The 12117-nt window shown below is 42.5% G+C and overlaps 1 protein-coding gene across 1 annotated transcript in view; it reads right to left on the minus strand.

Annotated features, from left to right (window-relative positions):
- Positions 1-11767, minus strand: part of ITPRID1 (ITPR interacting domain containing 1) — a 60835-nt gene extending 49068 nt beyond the window's left edge. Inside the window, 5 exon segments of the mRNA XM_081800917.1 lie at positions 175-226; positions 9780-9823; positions 10153-10198; positions 10698-10700; positions 11590-11767. Of these exon segments, the coding sequence (XP_081657043.1) occupies positions 175-226; positions 9780-9823; positions 10153-10198; positions 10698-10700; positions 11590-11749 (305 nt within the window). The 5' untranslated portion in view covers positions 11750-11767.
- Between the last annotated feature and the right edge of the window lie 350 nt (positions 11768-12117).

Raw genomic sequence — 12117 nt, forward strand, 5'->3', positions numbered from 1 at the left:
AAAGAACCTCTATTTCTCTCAAGGCTCGTGAAAGCATTCTAGGTGCTGTGGCTAAACCAGTGACAAGATCCCAAGCTCCCCGGCAGTATTAAGGAGTCTCCTCACTTCCATTTCATTTATGAAAGATGTGGTTGTAAAATACTGGAGTGGAGCCATGTGGGTCCTGCCACCTACCTCATGTAGTCCTTCACTGTCATGTGCACCATTCCTTGTTCATGCAAAGAAACTGCAACAAAGAAAAGAGGAGATGAGCTTAATTTCCTTTAAGCACATAGAAGATTTTCTGGTCCTCAAATGAATGAAGAGGGGATTGATTTTCATATCTGAGATGGTATCGACATGAGGTACAAGGCATCTCTGTAGCGAACAAGACAGAATGTAATTAATGGCTAAATTGTGTGACAATCACTTGAAGAAATGTACTTGTTCAGTCAAGAGGGAAGTCGGTGGCAAAGGATGTAGTCAGCAAAGGTTTCACGGAGAAACCGGTACTTGTCTTAGATTTTTAAGAACGGGTAGAATTTGATGGATGGAAAAGAGGTGTGGCCAAGCGCGAAGAGTGTCTGTAGCAAGTCTGATGAGATCATAGGGCATTTTGGAATACTCACTCATGGTCCACAAGGTGGAGGAGCAAGGGTGGGGACAGGCAAAAGAATACACGAAGGACCCTGCATTTGTGGACCGTCTGCCATGCATTTGTATCTGCTAATCCTTATGACAGTCTTAAATTTAGGACCTATCCTGATTTTTCAGATGAGGAAACAGACTCACAGGAGTTGAGTAATGAGCCCGTGATCACATAGTCAAAAATAGCAGATCTAGGAATGTATCATTACCTCGATGACTGATTACAGCAATTACAGTTACTATTTACTTAGCATTAAGTTTACAGGAGGCAATGTGCTATGCACGTTGCATGCACCACCCCTTTTAATTCGTACAACAAATCTATGGAATAGGTATTACGAATCCCCCTTAACAGAGAGGCAAACTGAGACCAGCAGGAGGCCACAGCTTATTTTTATTTGTTGCTGTTGTTTCTTTTCAAAACACCACACTGCCAACACAATGTCCTGTAGCTTATTTGAAAACCAGAAAGAAGAGTTTATAGGTATGTGTTGGGCCATGGATTTTGAGCAAACAAATAAATGTGAGAGAGATGATGCTGAAGGTCCATTTGCCTGGTTAGTGGTGCTGAGGACAGATGAGAAGAGCTAAATGTTGGGAGGCTCCTGAACGAGCCGTGGCCACCTGAAGGATCTGTGTGTCACGATGTAACGCTGCAGCAGGCGTCTGCAGAGAGAAACGTTCAGAACAGGGGCCAGTTCCTCCGGAAGTTCACCAGCCTTCTCATTTCCTCTCACGGTGGCTTTCCTGGGGGCGAATGTGTGACTTGTATAAAACTGGAAGACTCACCACCCAGCACTTCCGTGAGAAAGTCAAGTTTCTCATCACAAGAAATATATACAGGTGGGGAGAAATTTTGGAAAAACAAACCTAAATGATTGAAACATATTAAAAAAAAAGGGTTGAAAATAGTAAAGGGCTCTTCAGCCCTTCACAGTTCTTGTCTGGGTAGGAGACTACAAATAGATCTCTAGGTATCTGTGAACTTGCCTTCGAGTGCCAAATTTTGGGGTGGAGATTAGAATACGTGTAGTTTCCAGCTGTTTTTTCTTTCTTTTCTTTTTGAAGATTTTATTTATTTATTTGACAGAGAAAGTGAGAGAGCACAAGCAGGGGCAACAGCAGAGGGAGAGGGAGAAGCAGGTTCCCTGCCAAGCAAGGAGCCCGGTGCGGGGCTTGATCCCAGGACCCTGGAATCATGACCTGAGCCGAAGGCAGAGGCTCAACCATCTGAGCCACCCAGGCGCCCCACCAGCTGTTTTTTCAAAGTCTCAGTGACCCTGCTGAATGGGGCAGGAACACTGGTCTAGAAAGATGAAGCCTCGAAGCCTATCACTGAGGTGTGAGCATACGGTGAGTTCTTAACTAAGCCCAGAATACACAACTACAATTTTAAAAGGTAGCAAGAGTGTGGTTGCGATAAATATCTGCCCTACAAAAACAAATGGAACTCTGTCACACAAGAGTCATAGGGAGTGAAAAATATAAATCCATGATGTGCTTTTCCAGCACTGGGACCAAGCCATTTAGAGTCTCACAGGACAGTATGAAATTATTATTCCTTGCCTGTTGGAGGGTTTGTTGGGTTTTAGTTTAGTTCAGTTGTTGTTGTTTTTTTCCACTTTGCTAATTTGTAAGATAAACTTCTTGGGCTTGTCAGGGTTAGGTCCTTGTTCCCTTTGCCCGTTTTCAGTAATGAACCTGAACCCAGAGGCACCAGCCAGTGGCCCAGTTATCGCCAGCCCTGGGGTTCCTAGCATTTCCTTAAAATTCAGAAGATACAGCAGCATTGGCCCAGATCTCTTCAGGGAGCAATGTGTCAGAGCCCACTTGTGCTGCAAACCTCTGCAGTCTCCATCCTACTCACTTGGTTCATTAGCGGTTACCTGCCTGGCTCCCGGGAGCATTTGAGTCTGCTACTTCTGACCATAAGAATTTGACACTGAGGGAGTGCCACCATGGGACAAACTGCTCCTGTTACCCTGCATTTACTCAAGCTTCTGTAGGCATCATGCTCCAGTCTGCCCCAGGCAGAAGGTGGTTCATCTATGGATGTTCCTGTATCCATCCCATGAGGCCCTGCCTGCTAGGATCTCCTTACGTCCTTCTCGCTTCTCTAGTGGCTTCGTCTTGCTATTTTCCCCAATTTATTTTTTCCTTCTAAGATACCCTTATTAGGCTTTTAAAACCAGATTTTACGCTTTAAAAGCAATGGTGGATTGAGGAAGGAAAAAAAATAATAAGGTCCTCCCATCCCTAAGGCTCATAAGGGGTGATTTGGAAGAGAATTAAAGCAAGAAAAAAAGTTCTCTGCTGTACTCACTACATCCCATTGCATGGGTTAAAATGCCAGTTCTGATTCCCTTTTAGATACTTGAGTCTCCAACCGCCCTCCCTACTGTTAGGTGGACTTCTGCCATCTGAAGCAGCACACACCGCACTTAACCCTGCAAAATGTATTACTGGAGAAGATGTAGTGAGATATGCAGAAGGCACTAATTAGCACCTTTATTGGCTTAGAAAGCATTTTTTATTTTGGTTTTCCTAAGCATTTCTGACTGATTCATGGAAGACATTTGGTTCTTTGGAATATCGTCCAATAGACTAATCAAATTACATTTTCACAGGGCTCTAAAATAATAGCATTCTGCAGCTTTCTGTATATTTAACTCCTGCGTGACCAAGACTCGGAGTAGAAGCCGTCGGCAGGGCTTATTTGTCTCAGTTTGCACATGATAACAATCTATATTCTTACAAAATAAAAGATTTCTTCATTCTCCCTGACACTCATGCTCAGAATCTTAAAGCCAATTGTAATGCTCTGCTCTTCTCCACTCACATATCTGCTTATTTTCCGGATGCAGCTGACTCCTCCTCTCTCTTCCAGCGCTGAGCCCAAGCCCTCGTGACCTCAAGCCTGAGTTCACAACAGCATCTTCCCAAGGTGTGCACCATCTTCCTCTCGCCAGGAGAAACATTGGAATCTGTCATCTCTCTTCTTAGAAACCATTCATAACTCACTCTAATAGAGATGGCAAGTGTGTAACATGCCTGGTTCCATTCCCCAGCAATGCACCGATGGCAGCTATCACTAATTATTCATGACCTTCTGTTCAGGTGAACAAAGATACAGTCTCGCAATTCTCCTGAACACAAACCCCAGTTATAACTGCCTCTCCTTTGACTGGAACCTGAGATGATCTTCATACATCAAGTGCGATTGCCTCTTTCTGGATTTTAAGGCGTTTATAACCAGACAACACCTTATTTATGAGAAAAATTTCCACCTTTGTTCCCCAGCCTGAAACCATTTCTCTAGTCCGACTGCCTTCTATATGCTTTCTTGCACACATTTGGTTTTCTTTTCATTCTGTGCCTTTGTTCAAGCTCCTTGAACCAAGTGACATTGTCTTCCTTTGCCTCTTTGTTTTTTTCAAACCCATATCACTCTTTGACTAGCTCAAGTTGCTCTTCTTTGAAGATTTCCCAATCTGACTTACATCAGCTTCATTATGGACCAGTTTTACTGAGATCTTTTGTTGACTAACTTTGGGGAAATCATATGTGTGAGAGATCATTCCTACCTCAGTGGGATTTACAATTTTGTTAGTGAGGCCGCTCATATCCCTAATAATTTGTGGCAGCATGGACCAAGTGCCATATGGGTAGAACCCATCATGGATGTAACTGGTGTGCAGACGAAAACTTGAGGCTCTTAGTGCAGGTGTCAGGAAGGGCCTTATAGAGAATATGAGACCCAAGGCACAGCTCAAAAGAAGGCAAGAGGAGAACAGAACAGGAAAGACTTTAAGACAGGAGACATTAGATGAAGAAAGGTGAAGCGTCAGGATAGCAATGAAAGCGGATAAGACAAGAGGGTCTTGTGAAACATTGGCACAGATTGTATTCAGATTGCAATGGTCCTGGGAAGTCAGAATGACATAAGTGAGAGCAGGAGCCACGCACTCTATGTCTTTGTATTCTCCACTAGCACAGTGCTTTCTTTTCTTTTTTTTTTAGAGAGAGAGAGAGTGCAGAGGGAGAGATAATCCCAAGCAGGCTGCACGCCCAATGGGAGCCCAATATGGGGCTCGATCTCACGACCCTGAGATCATGACCTGGGCTGAAATCAAGGTCGGATGCTCAACCGACTGAGCCACCCAGGAGCCCCTCTACTAGCACAGTTCTTTGCTCTGAATGCTTTTGTTTGATAAGCATTAAGGGAGCATCTATTATGTTTAACTGGATTTACATCGACCTCATCTTATAGGCCACAGATTTTAGAATTTGATCTTGTAAGTTCTTATTTAATAAATTCCTCTGGAAAGATGTAACTTTATCCTTCAAGGACCTCTTTGGGGATTGGAGAAGAAATATCTAAATATTAAAAGGACAAATGCGTTAACCACCCCTCAAGTAATCAATGGCTCCAAGCTGATCTTTGACAAAAACTTTTTTTTTTTTTGCTGTAGACGTTGGATCTGGTTTTTTCCCCTCACAGTTATGCTTTGCTGTGTTATAAACAAGGGCACATTATATAAAGCTTTCCAGTGACACATGCATTCGTGTAGGTGTCTGTCCCAGCAGGGTAACTCCAATGCACTCTCACAGGGCAATGGTGCAAAGTCTAATTTGTTCTTCAGTGGTGGGAATGGGCTTGTCGAGAACCAGCTCCTCTCCCCAGGCTTTCTTATATGGAATCTGGGATTAAGAAGAATCAGCAGCCTGAGAAGAACCAGCTCCTCTCCCCAGGCTTTCTTAATATGGAATCTGGGATTAAGAAGAATCAGCAGCCTTAGAAGACAGACCTTCACATCCATGACCACATACCATTTAGCACCCCAATTGAGCCCAAAGAGGTTCTGACTGTCCTATTGTGTTTGTGGTTATGGAAGGTCCACGGATCCTCAGTGAGCACAAACTGAGAATCAAACTTGTGTTTGCTTATGATGTTGGTGACCACTATGAGGATCTGCACCAGTGGTGGTGGTTCTCAGAAAGGGAAAAGCTAAAGAAATTGAAGGATGCCCATAAGGGTCTTCCCTGTAAGTCACGCATGTGCCTTGAGCAGACAATGCTCTGGAGATATTTAGGATGACTGCCAGACCACTCAGCTAAGATGGCCAAATATTTGTCAGAAGGCAGGGCAGACAGTGAGAGGGCATCCTTTTTGAAAGCCGACCTTCATGTGGCTTTCCAGAGGAATTATATGATGCATCTTTTTTATTTTAAGATCCAGATACGGTCATTTTACATTTCCATAGACACTACTCAATTGACATAAAAATTAGTTCTACTCTAAAAAATTTCAGTTCTGGAGGACTGTGTCCTGGCTCTGAAGGCATGTGCACCAGAACCAGATGACCTGGAGAGAGAAGCAAACGCCAGTGAACTCAGCCATGATGCTCACACTTTGACTTTTCTCGCAGGGGGATTGGTGCAGGGCTTGCTTTCCTCCTGGGGGCTCCCATGCATAACACATAGAGTAAATGATCCTGGGCCTTTGGAGCGGCAATGTGGCTCCAGAGTCAGACAGATCTGAATTCAAATCTTGACCCCCTTACCTACTAAATGGGCTACTTTGGGCAAGTTACTTAACCTTTCTGAGTCTCATTTTCCTCCTTGCAAAAGTTAGTAACAGTAATATTTGCCTTGGGAGATGGTTCGGGTAAATGAGATAACATAGGTAAAGTACCTAGGCTGTGTGCCCTTTGTGTGTATTCATTTCTCCCCTCCCAGTTCTACTGATGAAGAGGCTGACATGCCAAGGGTGAAGGGCTTTATCTAGCATGATGGTACTGAGCACAATGGGAAATGGGCCAGCCAGATTCCAGTTTAATAAAAATGAGACTTTAGGTAGCCACAGAGCAGCATGAATGCCAAAGAGTCACCATAAAAGGCCAACACCCCATCTTGGCCATCTCTAAATTCAGAAGGAATTCAGCAATAGGACCCCTGAAGCTTTATGCCACCTCCCCCACCCCATTTTATCTGGGACTCAGTCCAAGACCTGGAGGCCCACTGGAATGCTTTCTATGGGAGGTGTCACCTGTAAGCTGAGCAGGCACTTGGATCTTGTTGCTACTTCATTGTATGAAGACCTCAGGAGTGACCAATGAGGGAATCTAGCCTTAGAATAAATTCTACTTGTAGTGGGTTGAATTTAATTTCTGTATCTGAAATCTCATTTTATTTTTTTAAAGACTTTTAAAGGTTTTATTTATTTATTTGAGAGAGAGAGAGAGAGTGAGCACAAGTGGGGTGAGGGGCAGAGGGAGAAGCAGACTCCCCTCCAAGCAGGGAGCCTGATGTGGGACTCGATCCTAGGACCCCGAGATCATGACCCGAGCTGAAGGCAGATGCTTAACTGACTGAGCCACCCAGGCGTCCCTGAAATCTCATTTTAGAATGCATCCTTTATTTAGAAATAGGGTTTTTGTAGATATAATTGGTAAAAGTGAGGTCATACTGGATTAGGATGGGTCCTATGTCCTTACAGAAAGAGAAAAGCTTTCCCTCCACAAGGAAAAGCGGTCATGTGGAGACAGAAGCAGAGAATGGAAGGCCGTCACCACAAGCCAAGGAATGTTGAGAATTTCTGGGAGCCATCTACAGCTAGGAAGAGGCAAGGGAGGATTCTTCTCTAGACCCTTCAGAGAGAGAATGACCTTGTCGACACACCTTGAATTCAGATTTCCAGCCTCCAGAACCATGAGAGAATAAATTTCTGTTTGAACCCACCAAGTTTGTGGTAATTTGGTATAGCTGCCCTAGGAACGAATGCACCACTCTGCATCATACTAAGATTGCACGAGCTGTTCTGGGATTTTTCCCTCCAGTTGCGAACATTCTTCTCTCTCCTCTTCCATTTCTTTTCATCTTGCCACAGTTCTTCTCCTTGCCACCCTCACCATGACCTTCAGGTTACCAGTTGCTGGTCCTGTTCTAGCTTCCACATTTTTTCAGTATGACTCTTGGCTTCTCTGAACTCTGCATTTAGTGGTCTCATCGTGGCTATGACCAGTATGCAGAGGGCTGATAGGATGCTGGGCTTCAAGTTCCTCTGACCTCTTCTAACCAGCTGTGCCCCCAAACCACGGTGCTTGATCACTCTGTGGCCCAGATTCTTCACCTGCAAAGCTCAGATGAACACCAGCCTTGCTCCCACACAGGTTACTGAGTTTAAAATATGATAGATCATAAAGAGCCTTGTAAAAATGAAGGCTCAATTAAACTTCTAAGAGGCTATTCCATTATTATTAAAACCTTCGCTGAAGATAAAGGACCTGGCAAATGGGAACTGTGCATTTCTGATGTGCTAGCCCTTCTTTCCTCCAGCTTTGCACCTCCTGTGTGTACCTTTACGCTTCACCTACTTGATTCAGAGGTGGAAGGGTAATGGTTGTCTCATTTCTGGGAAGTAAAGCTTTTAATAATACAGTTACTGACAACACCAGAGTTAGTGCCAGGCCTCCCACCATGCCCTGGGCAAGATGAAACATCAGGGGGATCTGACATCTCATGCCGGCTGTATTTCTTAAGTTCTTGCCTCTTCTTTTCTTTTTTCTTTTCTTTTCTTTTTTTCTTTCCTTTCCTTTCCTTTCCTTGTTTTTCTTTTCTTTCCTTTCTTTTTCCTTCCTTCCTTCCTTCTTTTCTTTCTTTCTTTGTCAAGATCTTATTTTTAAGTAATCTCTACACCCAGTGTGGGCCTAGAACTCATAACCCCAAGATCGAATCACATGCTCTACCAACTGAGCCAACCAGGCACCCCAAGTTCTTGCCTTTTCTTGATTGTGCCCTACTATAAACAGAGATAAACAGAGATACTTATATTCAGTTTATTGGCAAACATCTTCAGAGATTTGGGGATCATGGAACTTTTATATTTAAAAAAATAAATAAACTTGGAGGAGGAAATTTCAATGATATACCTAGTTTTTTGTTTTTGTTTTTGTTTTTAGTAAAAAAGTCCCCAATTTAAACTGGTTTGTAGCCAGTGGTCAATCTTAATTTAAGATGTCAGTGGAAGAAGTGAGATAATTAAGATCAACTGAGTAAGTAACCATTAGACTAATAGTTTTCTCCTCTAATCATTAAACTCCTAATTTACGTCATTTTTCTACATACATTATTTATGGTATTTCATCAGTTTTAAAGCACACATTTTTTCACATTTTAACATCTATGAAATCAGGAAGTGTCTTGTAGCCAATGTTGCCTTTCATTTATAATTGCCAGGGCTTGCTATTTTATTTTCCCGAGTAGTACTTAACACGTGAACGCATTTCCTTCTTTCCTTCCTTCTTTCCTTCCTTCCTTCCTTCCTTCCTCTTTCTTTCTTCCTTCCTTCCTCTTTCTTTCTTTCTTTCTTTCTTTCTCCTTTCTTTCTTTCTTTCTTTCTTTCTTTCTTTCTTTCATTTTTAAATAATCTCTACACCCAAGGTGGGGCTCAAACTCACAACCCCAAGATCAAATGTCACATTCTCCACCAACTGAGCCAGCCAGGGTGGGGTAGGGGGCCCTGTGAGTGCATTTTATAATCGTTTTTCTATGAAGTACAGTATTTAATTTAAAGAAGGTGGGAACTATGAGATCTGCAATTATTTTCTTTTTCTTTTTATAATATTCTTGTCAAATCTCAGTGTAACAAGTGTGATACATTTTCTGCGTCAGAAATACATACTTGCACTGTTTCCCATAGAATTCAGTCATCTGTTCTTTTTGAGATCAAATGCACCATTAGAAAGGGAGGATATAATTTTGAGACTGGAGAATAGAAAGAAACTAGATTTAGACATAAAAGTACCATAAGTGTGAGGAAACGTTAAACAATTGCATTTCCATAATTACATCCTTGCAAAATGTCTTCATAGAACTCGGTGAGTTTTCTGGTAGAGTCTGAGCTAATGATGTGGCAGGAGACCTGGTTTACAGCCCCCACCTGCTGCTGAATGACGCCCTATCCTTTCTGAGCCTCTTTTTATATATCAAACAAGGCAATTGAGCTGGATAGTTTTTGAGATCTGTTCCATTTCTAGCAGGCTCTGATAATTCTCATTTTAAGATTTATTCACATAGACATTTTAACAAATTTAACAAATTTAACAAATCAAGTCCACAAAGCCTAAATGCTTTTGGTTCTCTTGTCTTACCAGTGTGGTCGATGACTTGATGAAAGTTTTCATCTACAGAGACCCTATAAAGAAACAAAAATATTGTGAGTCAAACAATGTGTACAACTCAATTATACTAAATTGCATTTTAATTAAACAGATGAGAGTAAATGCAGAGCTAGGCTTTATTATGGGAGGACTTTTTAAAAGCAATCAACAGCCAGGGACTGGAACAGTATTCTGTTGTGTACTTTAAAATTGATATATAACTTTTGTAAAAATAGAGCATTCCTTCATGCATTCAGTTAAAATGAAAAACCCTACATGTCTCACCTTGCCCCAGAAGAGTTACCCACATTGTTTTCACGGAATTTTGCAAGAGAGTTGTGTAAAGGCACGAAGAAACACTTACAAGAATCCAGAGTCCAGCCACTGCTGAATACTTGCTTGTTTCGAATCTTCCATAAAAGAGAAAGAAACAGATCAGTCAATCAAAGCACACCAGCTCAAATAATGTTACCCCATTAGCCAGGCCCCACCCATAGCTCTATTTCCTACATAGTAAGTCACATGTTTCTACAAGCATATTCATTTATTTTCCCAAGGCAAAACGTCCTGCTTTCCATAATCATTCTTCCCTGAGAATGACGTATAAACTTGGCAAATGATTGACACCAAAACAGAAAGAAAGAAAGAAAGAAAGAAAGAAAGAAAGAAAGAAAGAAAGAAAGAAAGAAGAGAGAGAAAGAAAGAAAGAAAGAAAAGAAGAAAGAAAGAAAGAAAGAAAGAGAAAGAAAGAAAAAGAAAAAGGAAAGAAAATGTGAAAAGGAAGAAAAATAAATCACTGAAGTATAAGAGATGTTAGAATAAATTTTAAATTAGCTGGTGTGGACATAAAGAGTGAAAAAGCATACCAGACTTTTGTCTTTCTCTTGTTCGATATAGATCACCATGGACCCTCTCCTTATTGAATCACGACATTTACCTAAGGCAGCTAGCCAGTGATGTTTATTTGCAAGGAGTTCTCTGCCAGGTTCTTAACCAAATTTGCATTCATTCCAGGGACAAATTGCACTAGAGTCCAGGATTGCCAAAGGCACCCTGTGTTAAGAAGGCACCAGTCTTTTAAGGTGGATCTTTGTCACTGGCTTAACAAATAGTTGACGGCAAAAAGGAGAGGATAGAAAAGCAGCATTTCCTGGTAAATACTTCTTTCCTTTCTGGTTGGCTACAGGCTACTCTGGGCTGATTTTCTTTGACTTTATCCCACCAAACAAGGAAGTACCTGACTTACCCCCTCACAAGGTGTCTGGTGAACCAGAAAGGCCAAGTAGGCATGCAAGGTGCTTATTTTTTAACTTAGGGACTCTAGAGAGGTAGGATGAATTGGGTGGTAGGCAAAGAAGAAAAACCATCAGTTATATCACAGTGGAGGGAAAAGTGTTTTCCTCCTTATGACTCTTTAAACTATTCAAATTATTACGGATGCTTCATGCAAGACCCAGTAAATAAGAGCCTTTCAATAGGATGTTTGGTGTTCTAAAGGAAGCCTCATGTCTCTGGCATGGACTCCATGTCACTTCAGGGTTCTGGGGGACTTGGGACGAGGAGACCTTGGAGTAGAAAGTGAGAAGTTGGTCTATTTCCATCAAGAAGGTGTGTATTTCGAATGTCTGTGGGGGGAAGTCAGAAGTGCCCATTTCGTAGAAGTTTCTGGCATTTTGCCAGGAACACTGGTATCTTCAAAACCAAGTGTTTGTTCCAGAATCATTTGCCCCCAGCCAAGCCCCCATGAACCTCACCACCCACAGCAGGATGTTTTCAAATAGCCCTGAGGGCCTGTTCTCACCCAGCATGGGGATGGTGACATTCTGACTTTCCTCTTCAGAGACAGGAGGCAGCTGCTCATCTAGGGGAGCCCAGGCCCTTTTGGTGGACCTCAGGATCTCTCTCCTGCTCTTTTCTTGGCCTCCTTGGGAGTTGCTGTTTCCATGAGACCTCTCCGCCATTGTGAGAGAGTAATTCGGCAAACTAAAACATGGAGACAAACAAATCAGACCCGATGAGTCTGCTTTCAGGCTTGACTCAGTGAGAAGGAGAAGCCAGAGTGCTAACAGGCCGCCACAGTCTTCCGGAGCCTGGAGCGCCCACCTGAGCCGAGTTCTCTGTCTCAGTGAGGAGAAGTGGTTCCCTCTCAATGGAGAGGCAGCTGGAGACTGGAGACTAATGTGGCTTCACCTGTTGTCAGACCACATCTACCCTCTGGTGGATCCAATTGGGTAGTCTGTGATGTGCATGGAGAACAAAGAAATTGTGGAGTGGGAGGGCACTCCAGCCAGGAAGAAAGATTGAAAGTATTGATTAACATAATCAGTAT

The sequence above is a fragment of the Leptonychotes weddellii genome, chromosome 12 (assembly GCF_054177405.1).
Source record: "Leptonychotes weddellii isolate Sample4059 chromosome 12, ASM5417740v2, whole genome shotgun sequence".
NCBI lineage: Eukaryota > Metazoa > Chordata > Mammalia > Carnivora > Phocidae > Leptonychotes > Leptonychotes weddellii.